This window comes from Cibotium barometz, chromosome 34 (genome assembly GCF_041138505.1).
Source record: "Cibotium barometz isolate CiBa-2024 chromosome 34, ASM4113850v1, whole genome shotgun sequence".
Lineage (NCBI taxonomy): Eukaryota > Viridiplantae > Streptophyta > Polypodiopsida > Cyatheales > Cibotiaceae > Cibotium > Cibotium barometz.
Window position 1 is genome coordinate 14,779,719 of NC_141079.1, and position 22,213 is coordinate 14,801,931.

At 44.6% G+C, this 22,213-nt stretch overlaps 1 protein-coding gene across 8 annotated transcripts in view; it reads right to left on the reverse strand.

The window, feature by feature from the left end:
• LOC147618736 (uncharacterized) overlaps positions 1 to 22,213 on the reverse strand; it is a 110,535-nt gene that overhangs the window by 62,422 nt on the left and 25,900 nt on the right. For all 8 annotated transcript variants that reach the window (XR_015261951.1, XR_015261952.1, XM_086773777.1 and 5 more), the window contains 5 exons: positions 15,898 to 16,013; positions 15,732 to 15,804; positions 15,341 to 15,582; positions 15,146 to 15,211; positions 14,774 to 14,987 (listed from right to left, as the gene is read on the reverse strand). Coding sequence is in view for 6 of the 8 variants with exons in the window: in XM_086773777.1 (XP_086629903.1) it covers positions 14,774 to 14,987; positions 15,146 to 15,211; positions 15,341 to 15,582; positions 15,732 to 15,804; positions 15,898 to 16,013 (711 nt within the window). In the remaining 2 variants the exon portion in view is untranslated. The remainder of the gene's footprint in view (positions 1 to 14,773; positions 14,988 to 15,145; positions 15,212 to 15,340; positions 15,583 to 15,731; positions 15,805 to 15,897; positions 16,014 to 22,213) is intronic.

Below are 22,213 nucleotides of genomic sequence, written 5' to 3' on the forward strand. Positions count from 1 at the left end.
GTGTTTGAAGAACTCCGGAACCATAGGCTGGTTATTAATGGCAAGAAGAGTGAGTTCTTCTTGCAAGAGATACACTTCTTGGGGCATATTGTGTCTAAGCATGGAGTCCGTATGGATCCATCAAAGGTGGAAGCAATTCTTAATTGGCCAGATTTGAGGACCGTGCATGATGTACGCAGCTTTTTGGGATTGTGTTCCTATTACAGGCAGTACATACGGTATTTTGCTGAAATTGCTTCGCCACTTCATGCCTTAACACAGAAGGCAACTCCGTTTAGATGGACTGATCAGGAAATTACAGCCTTTAAAAAGCTTAAAGAAAAGCTTACTTCGGATCCAGTATTGATATTATCGGACCTCCGAAAGGCTTTTGTTGTCCAGTGTGATGCATGTGGAAACAACATTGGGACAGTTCTCATGCAGGAAGGACATGTGATAGCCTATGAGAGTCGAATATTGCAGGATGCCGAGAAGCATTTACAGGTTTATGAGAAAGAGATGTTGGCTGTAATTCATGCTCTTTCTACATGGAAACACTATTTGCTTGGGGCTGATTTCACTGTGCAGACAGATCATCAAACCTTGCGTTATTTCCTCACGCAAACTAAGCTTTCTGAGAAGCATATGCGATGGGCCAACTTTTTATCTATGTTCCACTTCCAGATTGTGCATGTGGAAGGCAAAAAGAATGTTGTGGCAGATGCTTTGTCACGCAAGCCACAGGTCTCAGCAGTTTCACTTGCTTATCATCATGAGCTTGATGAAATGAAAGAGCAGTATGCCCATGATGAGGACTTTGAAAGGTTGTATGATCAGATGTCTGAGGGTCAGCAGCATGATCATTATACTCTCAGAGATGGGTTTTTGTTGATGCATGGTAAATTGTGTGTTACCAGGCAATTGCGACTCAAGGTTATGATTGAAAGTCATGCCCCACCGTATGCAGGTCATAGAGGTATTGACGCCACAGTAAAAGCAGTGGAGACTTTCTTTTATTGGCCAACCTTGAGAAGAGATGTTGATGCTTTTGTTAGGCAATGCATCGTATGTCAGAAGGTAAAGTTTGACCATCAAAAGACACCAGGGTTACTACAGCCTTTACCTATTCCAGATAGACCATGGGAGAGCATTGCTATGGATTTTATATTTGATCTTCCACGTACACAAACGGGGAATGATGGCATTTGGACTATCATATGCAGGTTCAGTAAGCAGGCTCATTTCATTCCCATGCGTAAGACGATCAAAGTTGATCATATGGTGAAATTGTTCATGGCGAACATCTTCAAGTATCATGGCTTGCCTACGTCTATCATTAGTGACCGTGATCCACGGATGACAAGTTTATTCTGGAGAGGGTTGTTTGACAACATGGGTACAACTCTCAAGTTTTCATCTTCATTTCATCCACAAACAGATGGTCAATCAGAAGAGGCTAATTCTACAGTGTTAGATCTTCTTAAGTGTTATGTGTCAGAGCACAAGCAACAATGGGAAAAGTATCTTCCTTTGGTGGAGTTTGCATATAACAACACTGTCCATACCTCGACGGGCAAGGCGCCTTTTGAGATTGTGGGAGGGAAGAAGGTACCACCCATTTTGCACACAAAGGATAAGATCTTTGAGGCTGATCAGTATGTGGAGAATATGGATGAAGCTTATCGGAGAGTTAAGTTGGCACTCCAGAAAACTCAGCAAAAGCAAAAGAAAGCAGCAGACCGTCACAGACGTGCATTAGAGTTTGCATTGGGTGATTGGGTTCTTTTGCAATTTGAAAAGGCTAGGCTCAAGAAGATGAAGGGTAAAGAGCGCTTATTCCCTAAGTTGGACCTTTTCAGGTATTGGAAAAGATTGGTGAGGTGGCCTATTGCTTGAAGCTACCAGATCACTGGAGGATTCACAATGCATTTCATGTGAGTCTCCTTAGACCTTTCCGTGGGGATGTGCCTGAGGATGTATCAGATGAGGCTCAGCCGGAAGTTGAGGAACTTGATGAGGTTCTTATTCCAGAGCAGATACTGGCACATAAGGAAAGAAAGGTACGAGGTAAAGTTTCCCGTCGCTATCTTGTGAAGTTCAAGAACTATTCACCGATGGATGCGAAGTGGATGGAGGAAGGTGACTTAACAAATTCACCTCAGGTTTTGCAGCTTTATCTCGATGCAAATGAGTTGGAGCCGACTCTTGTTACGGCTCATTCAGGTTCAGCAGAGCATGGGTCTGGAGCATTGCCTGATGCTCAAGAGGGGGGTAGCACCTCCACTCCCTTGATACAGACAGGCTCAGATGACATCTAGAGGTCGCTTGGTGCAGTTTTTGTCTCACCCGAAGGTACTGATGGCTGACCAGTGACAGTACATCTGTTTATGGGACTTCTATGATATATGTGTACTAGTCACATTAGATGTTGTGGTTATGTATGGTTCACAGTGGTATACAACTTGGACTACTACTACACAATTGGTTTGCAGTGAATGTTGTTACATATGCATGGCTTAGAGAGATTGGGACGTTGATCTTGCCATATTGTACATTTTCCTTTGGATATTTTGCTGTGGCAGGCCGTATAGCACTGGTGGAGGCTGCCCGTACAGTCCGCTGCTGCAGGTACAGTCAGATGTTGCAGGTTCAGGCGGCGCAGGCAGGTACGGACAGCAAGTACAGTCCGTACTGTTGGCGGCTGTACGTAATTGGTTGCAGGCGCTGCTGTACGACAGCATGTACAGACTACTGGGCATCATCTGGTTCAGGCGGCGTAGGCGACCAGGGTACAGACAGCAGGCGGGCAGGTTCAGGCGACTGCAGGTACAGTCCGTACAGTCCTGTACGGATAGGTACAGTCTGGTACTGCTGACCTGTACGGACAGGTACAGGCAGGTACAGGAATCCTCTATGCTAAGAGGTCTTGAGGGCTGCCAGATTGGACATACAGGTTTATTCTCCTAGCTGGCTTTGTTGTGCTCAGTTTTACATCTCATTGAATTTGAATAAAGAAATACCGAAAGGGGCGCCAAGCTTTGGGGCCAACATGTGTCGATTTCATTTCAGTTTTGGGGCATTCTAGCTCCAGTTAATTTCGTTATTTATTTGGACTACAAGTGGAAGGGTGACTGCTAGTCTACCGCACTTTGGTTTCTACCAGAGGCCGGTTCCACTTTTGCTTTGGGCACTCGTTACGCATGTGTCCTTTTTCTTCGCAGATAAAACAACGGCCTTCCTTCTTGAGCTTTAAAGCCCCAAGGAGTCGTTTCTTCTTCGCTAGTGTCGAACTTGAATTCTTCGAAGGTTGGTCCGAAGACTTTCCTTCAGTCGTGTTAGCCATAGGTGCAGAGAACTTTCGTTTATGCTTGTTCCCCTGCTCGGTAACGGGTTTCGACTTGGAAGAGACCATTGTATCATCATAGATACGAGCTGAATGAATTGCTTCGTCCAATGTTTTGCATTTGTTATTTTTAACCTTTAAACGGTATGAGTCTTGTAAACCAGCTACGAAGAACCCCAAAAGAGTAGCGGGATCCATCTTTGTAGCTTTCATCTGCAAGTCCCTAAACTTCTGGAGGTAGACCTCATAAGTGAGATGCTGCGAGGTCATGGTCAAAGCTGAAAACCGGGCAACAACATCATAATCATCCTCTTTCTTGAGGAATTCTTTCTTGAAGACGTCTTCGAATTTGTGCCCAAGTTGTTGGCTTGGGGTTGAGTTCCTTCCACCAAAGCAAAGCTTTGCCGGAGAGGAAACCTGCTGCTAACTGGATCTTTTTCCCATCATCATATGGATGAAACTGAAAGTGAACTTGCCACTTATGTAGCCAAGTGTCCACGATCTCCTTGGTACGCTGCTTTTGCTCGCCCCCGAACGGTTCCGGAGTAATGTTGGGGCCTAAAGCAGAGGCCAAGGTATCCATACCCGATAGAGTAGAGAGGGTAGTGGTCAAAAGAGTGATGGAGTTTTGCAAAGCTTGCATCTGGGCTGCGATTTGTGCCTAACGTTCCGACGAAGAAGCTTTGAGAGCTACTTTGAACTCTTGGAAATCTGATTTTGACACATAATCGTCAAAAAGACTGGCATCGGTATCTTCCGTAGCCGGCAAGCCTTCGCGTTCGACAAGGGGCTCCAACTCCGATTCTTGGGTTGACATCTTGAAGAGAGCAAGTGGGGAGAAAATTGGATCTTTGCACAAGAAAAGTGCAAGGGAACTTGAGAGCTTGAGAGCTTGAAAACTTGAGAGATGTGTGGCAAGAAGCCCACTTAAGGGGTTTATATAACTAGCCCCAAAAGCTACTTGAGCTTTTGCTTTTGTGTTTTTTTTTTAAAGATATATATATATATATATATATATATTATATATATGCTGTTTTCTTTATTTTAAAAAAAACACCTTGAAACCTTGGAGGGGACCTTTAAACTTTTTGTTTTTTCCTTTTTTTTTTTTAAGTTTTAATAAAACCCAAAAAAACAAAAGCGCCGAATCGACGGATGCTTTCGCTGCTTGTTTTTTGTTTTTTTTGGCCCCTCGAAAATAGCGCCGCCGCCGTCTGAGCGTGTCGCCAGCCTTGTTGTGTGCAGGTGTACCTAGCTGTACGCAGGAGCCTACGCCAACCCTGCCTAGGCTTGGCCACAAGGCGGCGTAGGCCTAGGCGCCTGCCTGGCCCGGCCTGGGCGCCTGCCTGGCCCGGCCTGGGAGCCTGGCTGCGTAGGCCAAGGCGCCTGGCCGCCTGGCTTCGTAGGCCAAGGCGCCTGGCTACGCAGGCCTGGCCGCCTGGCTACGCAGGCCTGGCCGCCTGGCTACGCAGGCCTGGCCGCCTGGCTACGCAGCCCTAGGCGCCCGCTTTCGAATGCCTGGCCACCTTCGAACACCTGGCCGGCTACCAGCCTGCTGCCCACTTGTCTGCCCACCTGCAACACGTCACAACCAGCAGCTACACAACAATCGCATCTCTCTTCTCTCAGTCTCTCTCGTGTTCAACAAAAAAACAAATATGCTTTTTTTTTCCCGTTTTCCCTCAACGGTTCATGCAACTGCACAAACGAATCTTCACCTACCTCTCGCAAAGCAAATCGACCCTTCTTAGACCACCATCTCCATCATCATGGGTTTCTTTAATGAAAAAAACACATACTGAATCTGAAAACAGCAGTATGCACAGAAAAACAGTAAGCTTTTTGAACACATACCTTTCTTCAACCTCATCTTCTCTACCTACCGACTTGCTCGTTCACGAGGCATGCTCTGATACCACTGTCAAATCCCCACCGAACCTACTCGTGATCGTTCCTGGTACGAGACTCTAAACCTGCAAACAAACGAACAAACAACAAGGGGGTGCAAGCCTGACTCACCTCCCAACCATGACAGCCGTGGGCAAGCCCACAGTCTTGGCTGTCCCCACCGAGCCACGAGCTGAGCTAACTAGGTTGACGTACCGACCAATCTCCTCCTCGCAACGTCCCATACCGCCACGAAGCTGCCCTCGCGGGCCTCGAGATTGCTGCCGGCCTCGGCTGCGTAAAGCAGGTGCACGTCTGCACTAGATCCAGGCTCCAAGACCATAGAGCTCTCACAAACTCGCGAGACTCTCTATATCTCAATAACTAACCTTGGCCACCCTTTTATAGGCTCTTGGCCGGTCATCGCGCGTCCACACTTGGACGCCCGCCCGTCCATACTTGGGTGCCCGCCCTAACTCAGCTCGCCAATCTGCCTGCCTAGCTCCAAGCTTCCCCAAACCTCGAAGCTAGTCTTGTGTGCGTGTAGCACACGGTAGATACACACTGTGCACATGACAGAGGGTGGCGGCCTCAGTCAGGGATGACGGAGAGGCTGCCGTGGAATCCTACTGGAGGAGTGAAGATCAAAGGAAGCCGATACTTGCCGAAATGCAACAGTCTAACCCTAAAAACTTGCTAGGAAAAGGCTCGAGGGAGGGAGCAGGGCGGAGGCTCGAAGAGGAGGCAAGCCAAAAAAAGGGGGTCACAAGGGGGGAGAGGGAGTTTGTCACTAGCCTAGACATTTCCCAGTATGAAAGGGGTTTGGTGGACCACAAGACGTCTAAATATTTGGAAAGTACAAGCTTTTGGAATGGCGGATTATCCAATACAAAAGATCTAGCACCTGAAGCTTGGTCTAGGTGCTCGAGATGGTATCCTGGACACAGAAATGGGCATTGGAGCTCAAGTAACAGTGGAAAGCATGAATAGTGAGCTTTTGGAAAGTAGAGACTTTTGGAATGGTGGATTATCCAATACAAAAGATCTAGCGCCTGAAGCCTTAGTCTAGGCGCTCGAGATGGTATCTTGGACACAGAAATGGGCATGCGAGCTCAAGTACCAGTGGAAAGCATGTATAGTGAGCTCTTGAGGATTTAGGAGAGATCTGGTATTGAAACATGGTGCTCACATACATTTCTAATAAGATGGAATACAAAGGATCACACTCCTAAAATCTAGGAGGGACTTTTTGGGACAACCCAATGCAAATTCAGTTCGTGTCATTACATCCGTAAGCTAGGCAAATAGGGGGACTTGCTAAAGCACCTTGGACAGAATGTCTATGAGTTGAGATATTTTTAGAGATGAAGTTTATGGAAGGAACCGTCGCATAAATTGGAACATGTGGCATGACAGTGAATCCAAGTGAGACAAGTGGCCTCATTGCTCACACTTGTCACCTCACCTCTCCACTTATCATTCTGGCTTTTACTTGCCATTCTAGCTCATGAGAGCCCCAAATCTATAAATTGGAGCCCTCTCTCTTGATTTGAGCAGGCTCTATTGGTGCAAACTAGCCTCTACTATGTTGGGTGCTCCATGGTTAAGGATCTTTACCACATCTATAGGTGCCCTAATGCTGGCTGCTCTCTTTCTCTCTCTTGAAGGCTGCCCATGAAGTATACCGGCTGTTGGGGACTATTTTGAAGGCTTCCGTCTCGCGAAGAAATCTTGAAGGCAACGGCATTTGATCATTATATTATGATTTTCAGCCATTGGGCATTTGTCTTTTTAATCGGTTATATACGGACAGCCATTCGGCACCTTCTACAGCCATTGGGCACTTGCAACAGTAGGCATGTATTTGAGCCATTGGGCACTTGCTATTGCCATGGGGTATTGTATCTCAGCCATATTGCCTTATAGACAGCTTTATGGGCCTATGATTCAGGCATATGGGTTCATGGAGAGGTTTATGAGCTTATGATTCAACCATATGGGTTTCTGCACAGCTATGTGGATTATTGGATAAGTTATGTTGGCTGGTATCCACACGGAATATACTTATTCTTGGCATTTTCATGGGGATTTTTGATGACAGCCCGTATGTATGAATTATTCATGGTTGTATGTGGATAAATCTAGAGCGTGTGCTCCCCCAAAGCTTGTACATGATATTTTTCTCCTTGGGTAATAAAATACTTCAAGGGGGTCAGCTCATTCCAGCCTCTATGTGGTGTCACAAGTGCACATCTCTGTTTTACAGTTTTGTGGAATTAAGTGGCATATGCATGTTTAAGATTGTGGCGAATTTAAGTGTTCATTTGCATTAATGGTCAAGTGTTTTGAGAAACCCCAGCCGGCCTACTCGGAGCTACAAAGGCCACAATGAGACAGGAGAAGGCGGAGAAAAGGAGCAAAGGGTGGCGAAGGAGGCAGCGGCACAAAAAGAGGCTGGGGTGCACAAGACCAAGGGCAGCAGGTGGGAATGGGCAAGGCAGCAGGCAGAGAGCAGGAGGACGGTGAAAAGAGGAGGGAGGCAGGCTCAGAGGACAGCAGGTGGCAGAAGATAGGGTGGCAGAGGGGCGTAGGGCAGAGATGGGGGGCTGTCACAAAAACGTGCGAGGGGGGGGGGGGGGGGGGGGGCGACGGAAGATAGGGTGGCAGCGCACAATCAGGCTGGACAGAGGCGGAGGCAGGGGGTGCAGTGGGGGGCAGAGGGGCGTAGGGCAGAGATGGGGGGCTGACACAAAAATGTGCGAAGGGGGGGGGGGGCGGGGACCAGCGTGTGCAAGGGAGCTCCAGTCCCGTTTTTTGCATACAAGGAGGATTTTTTCATACAGTCCCCCTTGGCTCCAAACCAAGACAAGGACACTAGCCAAGGAAACATTCAAGGCTACGAAGAAGCATAAAGCCCAAGCTTCAACCTCGAAGCCAACAGCTAAAAGAGCCTGAGGTGCAAGCCACAAAGGCTACAGTAGCCCCTAACAATCTTGCTTTCAAAAATATTTTGGGTCATAACAACCAGGTTTATTCCTAGGCTAGCCTTAGTGTGGGTACGCATTGGTTATAAGTGTAGATGAACTCAAAGCCTAACTACAAAACGAGGATAAATGATGGATTGTATTCCTCCTTCAATGTTGGGAAAATATCCCTTTTTCAATCCCTTTGTTTTATGGGATAACTCACACACACCACCTCCTTTCACATGTGGATACACGGACAAGATACCCCTCCACAGGTGCCCCGGGTGTTAAGATTTCACTGTCCCGGTGAACAAGCATAAAAAACAACTACATAGCTTCCATTCATGTGCACACCCATCAAACTACCACATAGCCAAGTACAAAAGATGGCCATCATCAATTACATGAGCATGAGAAGGTGGAATCAGGATTGAGAATCATGTTACCAAGCCATCTTCTCCCTAATGCCCCAAGGGCGGGTCTAACCCTCCGCCCCCTTGGCTCCTAAGCTAAGGCACCAAGAACGGGTCGCCCAGCTCCGCCCTCCTGGCTCCTACTAGCTTCTCATACAAACATATTTGACTTTGGAATTGAACCCAACCTTGCAAGCAGCAAACCATGTACACATGATGAAAAGCTACAAATATGAGGATGAAAACCACACCCAGGTCATCCCAAAAAACTGTCCATGATCTGCTCACACTGAAATTTAGATATAGCTTGAACCCAACATGACACAATAAAGTTCCTTCTAACATTAACAAATGACTTGTTGCTGTGTTGCAGAGTGATCACCACACAAAGGTTAATAATGCAAAAGCTTGAACACAACAAATACTTCTGTGTTGCATAGTGATCACCATACAAAGGTTAATAATGACTTGCTGCTGTGTTGCAGAGTGATCACCACACAAAGGTTAATAATGCAAAAGCTTGAACACAACGAATACTTCTCTGTTTTGCAGGTGGCCAGACAATCAGCTTTGTCTATTACCTCTCTGTCTAGTAATGGATATCCATGAGCTGTTCCACAGTAAATGGCTAGCATGCTGAAAAAAGTTGTGGCCCCATCACCCTACTGCCCCCAACTCCACCTCATCGATGCTCTGCAGTCTTCAGTACCTTTTGTTGCATGTTCACTGGGCATGCCCATTTAACCTGTTGTTGCTTGTCTGTAACTTGATCTTGAGGTGAGAGGAGTCGAGTCGAGGCAGTACTGGGCGGGGGTCGAGTAGAGGGGTGTAAGGACGCGAAGATGGTGGAGAGGGTAGGATAGGCAAGTTAAGAGGTAAACTAATACAGGTACCCATGCGAATCACAGAGGCCATAACAAATCACAAGCAGACCAAGGCGCGAATAGCCCTGTAAGATCCCTGTTCCCACCGAGCAATGGATTCGGGTACTGGCAGCGGAAGTAGCACTTCTCGCGCGGGACAGGGGTCCCACACTCGGGGCCTCGCCCACGGATATCCGGATAAGAGACTAATCCGTCGGTTGTTCCAAAACCGAACCCGAAAAAACTTCCTTTACCGGAAAGCACGGGCGATTCCACCAGGATAACTTTTTACTCTAACGTAGTCAAGATCATTTCTGATCGAGATGATCCGATTACATCTATAAGATACTTAGTCAGTTCAAGGAAGAAACTTGCACTTGGATCATTGGGATCAACGCTTTTTTCCCCATTCAAGAGGCACAGCCGTTGATTCCTATCCATAGAACAGTTTCTGTCCGGGATTTATTTTTATTTTTTTTCTATCGTAAAAACAAAAGTTTGAGTCTCGATTTACGGATCCATCAGTCCAGCCTAACCCCATCCAATCCCATGGGTTAGCCAACCGCCCAATCACTGTAGTGATGGGATCCAATTAAAAATTTGGTTAGGTTTTGTCCCGGGTACCAAGGAAAAGAGTTCCAAGGCCCCCTAGCCGGATGTTCATGCAAAATAAAACTAGTCACACCACTCACACACCCAATATGAAATTGCCTTTTTCCAACCAGATTCAACCAGTTTAAAACAATCCTTTAATAAAACCATAGTATCCTTGATCACCATCTTCCAATTTATCCAATTGATTCTTAATTTCCCATCATTCCTTCATCAGAGTATCTATGGCATCATTGGCAACTAGAACGCTCAGGAGCCGTTTCGATAGTTCCTAGCCCATAATACTTGGCAATATAATCACTTAACAAGATGGACTCTCGTTGAAGATCAGCAAGATCAACCAACAGATCCATATAAGGAGCCATGGACTCATCCATTGAAGACCAGCAAGGTCAATCAACCAGATCCATGCTCGATTTCAGAAAACAACTCCAACTCTGTTCCAATATCTTCCTCGACGCACGCGTGGGTATCCTAGGCAACCCAGAGCCCGAGCACCGTATGGTCAGCACCCTCTAGGATCCTTCGCAGGTAACCTAGCGCTTCACGCATAGGCCGCTTCCTTGGCCCCTCATCCACCGTACCGGAAGCTCACCATTTTAATCGCACCGAGGCTGGTCAAGACCTCGGCCGACCTTGCTACGCGAGACGTCCTTCATTGACTCCCCGTCAGCAGTTGCAACTTTCTCATCACGACCTTAATCACAAGACGGTCAAAATGCTCCCCCCAGCATTCTTGACATAAAACAATCATTTACAGACAGCATTTACAAACAGCATTTACAAACAGTTTACAATACAATTTCTATTTTAACTTTCATTTTGCCACATTATCCCTCCTCAATCTACATTACTTATTCCATATTCCATTTATATGTATACTCATCCCATCACATCATTTCCATCTCATCACTTCAGATTCCCTCACATCGCATATCGTATATTCACATCCATACATCCACATCTATATGTGTACATTCACATCTACATGCATACATCTACATCTCTATGCATACATCCACATCCACATTCACATTCACCTCCATACATCTACATCTACATGCATACATCCACATCTCCATTCACATCTACATCTATACATCTACATCTACATGCATCCATCCACCTCCACATCCACATCTACATCAATACATCTACATCTACATGCATACATCCACATCTCCATTCCCATCTACATCTATACATCTACATCTACATGCATCCATCTACCTCCACATCCACATCTACATCTATACATCTACATCTACATGTATACATCCACCTCCACATCCACATCCGTATCTATACATCTACATCTACATGTATACATCCACATCCACATCTATACATCTACATCTACATGCATACATCCTCATCTCCATTCACATCTACATCTATACATCTACATCTACATGTATACATCCACATCCACATCTATACATCTACATCTACATGCATACATCCACCTCCACATCCACATCTACATCAATACATCTACATCTACATGCATACATCCACATCTCCATTCCCATCTACATCTATACATCTACATCTACATGCATCCATCTACCTCCACATCCACATCTACATCTATACATCTACATCTACATGCATCCATCCACCTCCATATCCACATCTATATCTATACATCTACATCTACATGCAAACATCCACATCTCCATGCATAATAAAATTCTTTTAATTAATCTAGGATGATAGTTCCTAGAATATGGTAGGGAGTCCTCTTTTTATGCTTTGAATGAATTTATTTTATGCGTAATTTCTATAAAAATTTTGCCATAGCTCCGCTACTATGACTGATAAATCTCAATTTTTTTCTAAGGGATAAAGCTCATTATTAAAGAAATAATTAGAATGTTCTCTAATTGGATCATCAATCCATAATGGTCTCTAATTGGATCATTAAGAAAACAATTAGAATGGTCTCTAATTGGATCATCAATCCATAATGGTCTCTAATTGGATCATTAAGAAAACAATTAGAATGGTCTCTAATTGGGTCATCAATCCATAATGAATTGAATCATCAATGTGCATAAACTAAAAGCATAGCAAAAGCCATTAATTTGGCCTCAAGCATAGCTTAATCTTGGATTAAGGAAAAGCTTTATGAAAAGCTTCATTTGGATTGAGAATGGGTCATGAGTATGACCATTTCTTGAGTGAGAGAGAGAAATTATAAAAACCATTAGAATTTAAATATAGGTGGAAATTAACTTCTATAGCATTTATTAAATTATGTAACTCTTCACTACTATTCACCAATTAACTTCAATAGCATTTAAAAAAAACCATACCAATTAAACTTCTCAAGCTTGAGAGGGGTTGAGAAGAGAGAATCATTGAGAAATCATAGAAAAGATCAAAATTCAATATACTTACCTTATGATTTGCTTGATTCTTTATTCACGGTAGAGGCCCCCAACCAATCAATTGGTTTAGTATGTTGATGGAGCCACCAATGGGGATTGAAGAAAGAGGGAAGTATCAAAAACTAGTGAAATATTAAAGAATTCACAGTTCTTGGCTTAGGTAGAGTAGAGTAACAAGGCATAAGACACTATATATTTTAGCTTAGGTGGAGTAGAGTAACAAAGCATAAGACTCTATCTAATTTGGCTTAGGTGGAGTAGAGTAACAAGCATAAGAGACTATATATTTTGGCTTAGGTGGAGTAGAGTAACAAAGCATAAGAGACTATATTTTGGCTTAGGTGGAGTAGAGTAACAATGCATAAGACATTATATTTTTTTCAACAAGGGGAGGCTTCTATTTATAGGAAAATTTGAGCTCCTAACCAAACAAACTGATTCTAGAATTTTCCAAGTCAGTTTGGTTGAATTTGGACTAGATTTGGACCTAGTTTGGTTACTTTTTGATTCGGTTTGGTTCCATTTTGATTTGGTTTGGTTCAAGAGAGATGAGAGACAAAAATATCACATTATTTTTGAGTTTAAAACTCATTCAAGCATGTGAAATATGCACCTCCTTTAAAGAATTCCCCTTCCTTACATATGTGTCAAAATTTTATTGCTCATAGTTTTTTACTAATAAACCTTGTACATTTTCAACTCTTCATCTTATGTGAAATATGCACCTCCTTTAAAGAACTCCTCTTCCTTACATATGTGTCATAGTTTTTTTTACTAATAAACCTTGTACATTTTCAACTCTTCATCTTATGTGAAATATGCACCTCCTTTAAAGAACTCCCCTTCCTTACATATGTGTTTATTTACTAATAAACCTTGTACATTTTCAACTCTTCATCTTATGTGAAATATGCACCTCCTTTAAAGAACTCCCCTTCCTTACATATGTGTTTATTTACTAATAAACCTTGTACATTTTCAACTCTTCATCTTATGTGAGCATTTACTCATTTTTGGGTATCTTCTTTTACAAATTGGATTTATCTCCTCCCTACACATGGATTGATGCTATTGGCCCATAGGAACCTTAATTGGACCATAGTCTAAAGATTTATGAAAATCTAGACCCTTAGGCTAAGGTTCTTTATACCAATTTCCAATTAATTCCAATTGCACATTGGAAAATTCTTTTTAAATTTCTGTTTCAGGGGAACTCATCTGAATTATAAGAGATATTTTTCTATCCAAAAATATTCAAAATCTGAATATTCTCTCTCTAGAATATTTTCTCTCTCTAGGTTAAAACAGCCACAAACAAGATCTCTTATATTTTAGAAAAGGAATTGATTACAGGGGAATATACTAGACATCAAAAAGGGGTTGGGGGAGGAATCTTACAAGCCCCAAGTCGATGGTAACCCACCAGTGAAAGCACTTGCTGCAGCCCAACCCAACCCTGAAAGCACCCCAGTAACACAACACTAATGATGAAACCCTAGAAACTAAAGAGCCCTAGGCAAGACCCTAAAGGGAAGACACAAAATGGAGATGGGGAAGGGGAAGGGGGGAGATGGAATCCCCCCTTCCCCAGCAGGATTGCCAAAAATCTACTCTATCTGTAGATGAACTCAAAGCCTAACTACAAAACGAGGATAAATGATGGATTGTATTCCTCCTTCAATGTTGGGAAAATATCCCTTTTTATACAAAAGCACCAAGGCCTTACAATCCCTTTGTTTTATGGGATAACTCACACACGCCACCTCCTTTCACATGTGGATACACGGACAAGACACCCCTCTACAATAAGTGACCTATACGCACTTGTGGGGGTGGGATACTGTGAAAGCCAATAGTTATTAATAAGTGAGCTTTTACTCTATCATGATCCCCTTTCATAAGTGACTTGACAGCTCATAAGTGATTATCCCTCAGAGGGGGATCAAGACCCAAGTGAGGCCTAGACCTTGAATCTAGCCAGACACCTCGGAGGGGTGGGCTGCGATGGTATGGAATGCCATACTCTTGGTATAGAGAGCATGGTTGCAGTGTTGGCCTAGCCTCATGGCTCGGCAGTGCTACAACCAACAAAACATTTCATTTAGCCTAATCTTAGGTGAATTGCACAAGAAGATGCCAAGAAAGTTCTTCATGAGAAAATTCCAAACTTTTTGAGATGTCGACGAGCACATAACGCAGTCCCAGAGAGGAAAACACACCAGGTTGTTTTGATCAAGAAACCAGAGAAGCCAAAGCAGCTACTGGCTACACTAACATCTGGCCTTTAGGAAGAAGAAAATCTTTCACAAATCTTTACCTTATCAAAGGCCTTCAATTGTTCTTCTAATGGCACTGGATCAATGTCCTCTACAATGTCCCCTACATTTCGTGGCTCCTCTCGAATCCCTCTCCACTTCCAGGTTTGGTAGAATTTCTTGCCTTTCTCCCCGATGTCTTTGTATGTCAGGTCCTCATACACCAAGCGTTTCAGAGTCTGTTCCACTTCCATTGCAGCTCTCGTCACCAAAATCCTGTAGTGAGTTAAAAATAGCATGTGATATGATAAGGGACAGTGGATCAATCTGAACATGATGAGCCAGACAAAACAAATGCCAGAAAGCTAAGCATATGGTCACACAAACAAAGATCAAAATCAGAAAACAAAATTATGTCATCATAGATGTCTTACTTATTGGAGCCACTTTGTTGGTATCTACAGCAGGTCGCCACAATACAATCACAAAGACGAGACTGGCTGCCTCATACATACCACGCATTCCCATACCACCAGCCGCAAAAAAAAAAAGCACATGGAGCAAATATGGCTGTCAAATGTTTACTTCTCACAGAAAAAGAACTTAACCAGAAAATATCCAATGCTCACATGTTTGATAAGAATTTGGTCGCCGCAGCACTTTGAGCCTGTTGAACCCAAAAGCTGTACTGCATGAAATCATCAACCCAGCATGAACAAACATTTAAAACAGCAGCTACAGCCTCTCCTTCTTCTTCATTACGAAGCAGTTGCTCCACATCACCCTTCTCACTCCTCAACTTCTCAATTGTTACAAAACACCTAGAATCTTCTTCAAAGAAGGGTATCCAGACTAACTCCTCACTAGCCACCTGAAGAAAACCGAAAAACAATGGCATTATACACAACTTACTTGACCAGTCAATGCCTAATGTTGCATGTGCACCTTACGACAAATTAGCTAGTGTGTAGAAAATCCCACCACATAAAAATGCTTATTTCAAAGAACATGACAGTTCACCTCCACAAAGAGCTGGTAGGTGGTCAAAGTCGCTAGCTGTGGGTAAAAAATTACACACCCACCCTCTAAATACCTGCATTTAGATAAACTGGTCAATAAACTGTCCTTAATTTTTTTGAAAATAGCACAAGGATTACATGAGCATGAAAAAGGCATATAAATAAACCTGAACAAGCTCAAAATAGAGTCATCCAAAACTATTCTTTTTGAAGCCAATAAAGAACGAGCCTTCCTTCCGAGAGCAGAAAAAAATCCAAAAACTGCAAGATTGTTATCAAGAACCTGCATGAACAGCATAGCAATACCCACCAAAATGAAGTAAAGCAGAACATATGCAAAGCGATCTTCAAAGTAACAGACTTGACGACCCCTTTTCTTAAACAGGTATTTCTTCATGTAATATATTACAGGAAGAGAAGAAAAGACACAGAGGAGAGGAGAGAAGAAAGGAAGAAGGAGAGGAGGCAAAAGGAAATAGAAGAGAACACTGGAAGGAAAGGAGGAGTAAATAACCAAAGAACAATTGGAGAGAAAGGACAGACACACACACACGCACATAGAGAGAGAAAGAAGAGAGGGAGAGAGAGGGGGGGGGGAGTGGGAGTGGGAGGGGCTATATCACCAGAGTGTAAGAAGTAAGAGAGTCATTGCAAGCGTAAACCCTGGTAGCACAATGCAACTATTAGCTCCATTTGGACTAAACCCTCTACTTTAAAATATTCCAAACCAGTTACACATTAGCTAATTCTACAAGACTCCCTCAAGTAAACCGTGTTCATGATTTTAATGGAACTCTAAGAGAATCCCTTCAGTATTCAAACTTTTTCAAATTCTACGGGAAACCCTTCCAATCAAACATCTCTTCCAAAGGGCTTAACGTTTACAGAAGATGGTTAGTATATGTGCTAGCCTCTAGGTTGCTCTTCCCTCCAAAAAGAATCGTTGGCCAAACGGTTTGGACAGCACAATTAGGATCACTCCTCCTCGGCAGAAGCTTGACTATATCTTTGAGCACGGTAGAATGAAGATGTGTAGAAGTCAAGGACTCTCGGATTATTGCACGTAAATCTGTCCACAAACCTATGTAAACGGGGTTAAATATCCAGAGTACAAATGTTCATTGAGATCTGCAATGTAAGTATTTGACATGGTTTTACAAAGAGCCACATGGTTCCTCTTGAAGTACTTGATGAGATCCAAACATCAAGATATATGCACATTAGGTTGGAGGGCAAGTATGCATTGTCCCCCTCATAGTTGCTCTCGTACAACACTCATACGGTACAGTACGATATCGTGCAGTACCGTACGGACCGCTTTTTTATTCCCCCCCCCCTTTTGTTTTTTATCGTTGCTGTTTTGACCCTTTTTTTTATTTTTTTAAAAAAAATTGGCCATTTATGGTCGTTTTTGGTTGTTTTCGACTGTTATGGGGCTTGCTTGCTTTTGGTGTCGTTTTAGGCTCAACAGCCAAGGATCTATGGATGTTTTGAATTTTGGTGTGGATGCAAAGGATCTGTTCTCTCTATCCTTGTGATCACTACTCCGTATTCGGAGGGTTGAGGTGAGGCACCTTCCTTAGTTAGGGCAACAAGAAGCAAAGGTTCTTGCTCAACTACCTCCCTCTCTCTCTCTCTCTTCGACTACCCTATTCCAACAGTTGGGCCTTGGCCCTTGGCCTTGGGTGGGTGCCGTAGACTCTTTGGCCTCCCTTTAAAAAGCTTTCCTCCAACCTTCTCTCCATCACAAGTTTCAAGCTCTCAAGCTCAAGTTGTCATAGCTCTAGCCTCTCAAGATCAAGCTCTCATTGCTCTCAAGCTCTCCTCTCTTGGGCCCTGGCACTTGCAAGGCAACCTCCTTAGCGATGGCGACTTTGGCCAGGACTCGGAGGTTCCCTCTTCTCCTACAGATGATCTTAGCAAGAGCTCCGATAATGATGCCTTCTCCATCTAGGTCTTAGGATTTAGATTCTAGCCTACACCCTCTTATCCATTTTTTTGTACTCACTTTTTTGTACTTGCACCTACCACGCATTGCACCGATCTTACGGTCTATTACTTTTGTTTGTAACTTGTTTTTAGCTTGTAACAACCTCTAAGCTCTCTATCCTTTCAAATTGATAATCTATAAATTTATAAGTGTTTTTTTTTAACCATACTTCACCGTATCGTATTCCAAAATTTCATACGGTACAGTGAATTCCTATACGATATCATATTTTGATTACAGCTTTCATGAACCGATTGTAACCGTCTGGCACAAACAAACAACCAGACTAGAAGAGAAACACTTCAAATACAAACAGTGTAACAGCAGAGCACCACAGAATATTTATATAGACAGCACACTAAACTGGAATGGCAAGCCCCTGTAGGTACTACTTTATTACATAGAAGCTTTTTACAAAGATCCAAGGTGAGGGTGCAATCTGCACCGGATTTTCCACGCTTGTCCTCAGAAGCTTTCTCCAAAAAGCTCATATGAACCTCTAACCAAGCTCTCTTTAAAACCAAGCCAACTCAGTCCTGCAAAAACCGTTCAAACAATCCCTGAATCTGACCCAAGGCAGTCCTGTGTTTACAGCCTGTTCCGTGCGAGGGAGTCCCAGGAACAACTCACTACTATACGGCCAATGTTGTACGACCAGCTGGGAGAGCACTCTGCAGAGAGAAGACTCACAGCTGTACGGCTAGCTCTACAGTCAACAGCTCGAGGACATCCAGCAGAAAAGAAAGTAGCGCTGCTGCTGTACGGCCTGTCTTTTTGCAGCAACCAGTCGAGAAAGGGAGAGAGAGAAAAGCACACTGTCTCTGTACGGCCAGCGCGTTGCTCGAAAGCAGGAGAAGTCAGTACTAGCTACTGTAAGGTCTATGCACTTGTGCGCATATCCCAAAAAATAACAGCCCCCTTCATGCTTTTAATGATTCAGCCCATGCCCTTTTTAGATGCAATTGGCCAGCTTTATATAGTCTATGCTTTTCCCTTTTCTCCAAAAGTGGCCTTGGCTGCTTAAAATATCCCCTTTTTATCTTTGTTTAGCCAACCTCTCTATAAATGACAAAACTTGGCCATCTTTAGTGTCCCTGCTATTAAAAATATCCCTCAAAGGTGGGCACCTAACTTTTACTGACCTTGTAGGCCCACAAACTGGCCCACATGTCCATGCAGGGTGCCCATAAAGCTTTTTATGATATCCGAAGCCCATAAAAGCTCTTGTCAAATGCCCATGCTTCAATGCTTTTATTCTTGAGCTTAACCCTTCCTCTGTGGAGAGTCCCCGTTCTCACCTTCGTTCCGTTGTGTGTGTGGGCTCTCCCCCAAAACACTGATCAAAGCTAGTAAAAGGCCAGAATGGTGACATCAACTGCTTCATGTGTTGGTCTACATAAGAATGTGGTGCATGTGGCAGTTGAATAGGAGCCATTCGATGTTGAATGTGATGCATGTGGCAGTTGCATAGGAGCTGTCCTAAATCAAGGACATGCCGTTGCATATGAGTGCAGAAAGTTGCATGATGCCGAGCTGTCACTTGGTACCTATGAGAAGAGTTGTTGGTTGTAATTCCTGCTCTTATAGTATGGAAACACTACTTATTCAGAGCTGAATGTATAGTCAAGACCGATCACCAAAGTTTGTGGTATTTTCTGCACAAACCAAGCTTTCAGAGAAGCATATGAGGATGGCCCATTTCCTCTCCATGTTTCATTTTCAGAGTTTGCACACCCCTAGCAAGAAGAATGTAGTTGCAGATGCTCTATCAAGAAAGCCATGTGTGGCTGCAACAACCTTGGTACCTCACAATACAAGGTTAGCACACGTAACAACTGAAGAAATGCTCACCCCTTGTAAAACCCACAAGACACTTATGAGTGCATAGATTGAACCATAAATGTTAGATCACGCCTGTTCTTTTTTCGGGCATCCCCAAAGGGCATGGACACTTCGCATGCATTAATTCCAAGAAATGTCTTAAGTCCAAAAACAGTTCGCACGCACAAGTTTATTTCCCATGCAATAGGCACTTACAACATGCACCACGTAAGGACGAGTTATGAAGAGAATATAAACTCCACAACCGATTAGCAAAGTAACTAAGGGATCCAAAAGGGCATAGCATCAAGTTTTTCCATTGAAACCGAGACGGACCGCTTAGCTCCCCGAACCTTGGCCTGTGCCCCTCCGCCTCTGTGCCTGTTTCGCCCCCATCCTTCCTCCGCCTCCCATCCTTCCTCCACCACTGTTCGCCCCCGCCTCTGCCCGCCCTTCTTCCTCCCGCTGTTGTCTCTTGTTTGCGCTGATTCACCTCCCCTCCTTCCTCCGCCTCATCCCTCTGCGCAGCCCTTGTTGTGCTGCCCTTCCCCCGCCCAATTTCGCCTGTGTGTCCAGCCATCTTCCCCTCCCCCTTGCTTCCCTTTCCTTTTTTCTTTTCCCTTTTCCACCCTCCCTTCCTTTCCTCCGCCTCCTTACCGGCCTCTTCCCCTTGGTTCGGATTGCTCCTCATCCGGGTTCAAGTCGCCCTTTTTCTTCGATTAGCATCATGGCTAATCATTCTCCCTCGGTCGGGCGAACCATTGTTTTTTCCGAAGCCGAGCTCACGGTCCTCTTCTCCGAAATCAAGAAAGACTCCAAACGACCCTCATTGCCAAAATCTTTGGATCTCACCCTTCCCGTCTCCAGGCTCGGGATTGGGTCCTGGTAGCTCTTCCTTCCGACCTCGCTCCACACTTTCGAGATGTCAGGTTGCTTGGAAGAGGTTTCTTCCAAGTGGATTTTGATTCTGAGGACGCAGCCTCAAAGGTTTTGAAGGGCAGCCCTTTGCCATTGGGCCCGAGGAAGGTTTTTTTTCTTCCCTACTCCAGCTATCTTGACCCTGTTGAGGAAGACCGAAACCGTTTCCCGATTACTCTCAGATTCCCAGGTCTTCCTCGCACATATTGGCCTATGCTATAGGTCATCGGGTCCGCCTTTGGGTTGGTTCTTCAAGTGCCCCCCCTCCACACCTTGCCAACATCTTCTGCCCAAGTGGTCACTGCCTCAGCGGATGCTCTCCCTAGGGTCATGGTTCTTGCCCGTGACAGTGAGCTCTTTGAGGACTATGTTTTGCTTCTAGGCCCTAGTGGTCCTTTGAAGCAACGTATGGAGATTGCAGGTAAACCGATCAGTGCCGGGTCTGTCACCAATAGGGTCACTTTCCTCAACATTGCCCTCGGGCTTGGGGTCGCAAGAGGCCTCGCAAGCGTGCTTCTCAGGCGCCACCTTCCCGTCCTCCAGTACGCCAGGTGTGGCAAGTGTCTCTCACGCCCGCCCCCTTGGTGCGATTGATGGGAAGACCTCCTCGGATCTTGTACCTCAAATAGATGATGTTTCTAGGCAGAGGGATGTATCAGCTCATGCGTCTTTGCAGGGAGATGATATATCAGATCAAGATGATTTTGTTGAGTCCTCTCTACTTGGAGGGGGCGATATGCAGGATGTTCAGCGCAGTGGGGATCATGTATTGCAGGATTTTCACCATGATGCCATTGCCCTTGATGCCCCGCATGATGGCGCACAGGTTTCTCGTACATATGCAGGTACTGTGCGGGGCCTCGGACAAGGGCATGTCAGTGAACTTTGCCCCGTGGATTATCCCCTCCTCCAACATTATGAGAGGCGTCCTCAGGCTGCCCATCGTCTTCTTAGATCGGGGTCAAACCCTCTTCTCTTCCATGAGAATCGTCTCATGGAATGTTCAGGGCCTTGGAGGGCTTCCCACCCGTGGTAGGAAGCGCCTTCTGAAGGACCAACTTCACCTTGCTGTTACAGGAGGATCGATAGATATACTTTTGTTGCAGGAACAAAAATTGGATAGATCTCAGTGTGGCAAAACCGGTAAGATGCTTTCTGGCCACACCTTCTGGTCCTCGGCTGTTGGGACTAGAGGGGGTGTTTGCATTTCAGTGGGGGCAGCATCTGTTATGCCTCATGTTATTGGGCACGCTGCTATCATCCCTACTAGAGTGCAGTGGATCTTGATCATGCATGAGGGTCAGAAATTGGGAATCATGAATATCTATGCACCTAACGTGAGAGGTGAAAGGGTACCTTCGGACAAGAAGGGTGGACACGAAGGGGGTTTACACCCTTTGGAGCGAACCTCATGGGAGAGGTTCATGGTTTCTTTTTTTGGCAGGGATTGCTGGACTGAGGATGACTTCCAAAGAAGGCCAAACTCCTTTTCTTTCTCTTGGCATAACCGCAGGAGCAGGGATAAGAGCATCTTTGCACGTCTGGACAGATTTTATGTGGATGATTGGTCCCTGGACAGAGGAGGCACCATTGCTATTATGCTTGGCACCACCAAATCCGATCATTGCCCCGTCGTTTTGTGTCTCAGCGAGCCTAGGGCTCGCTCGGCCTCTCCCCATGTCCGTATCCCTGACTCTCTTTATCTAGATGCTGACATCTCTCTTGAGATCAGAGAGATATGGAGATCTTGTGAC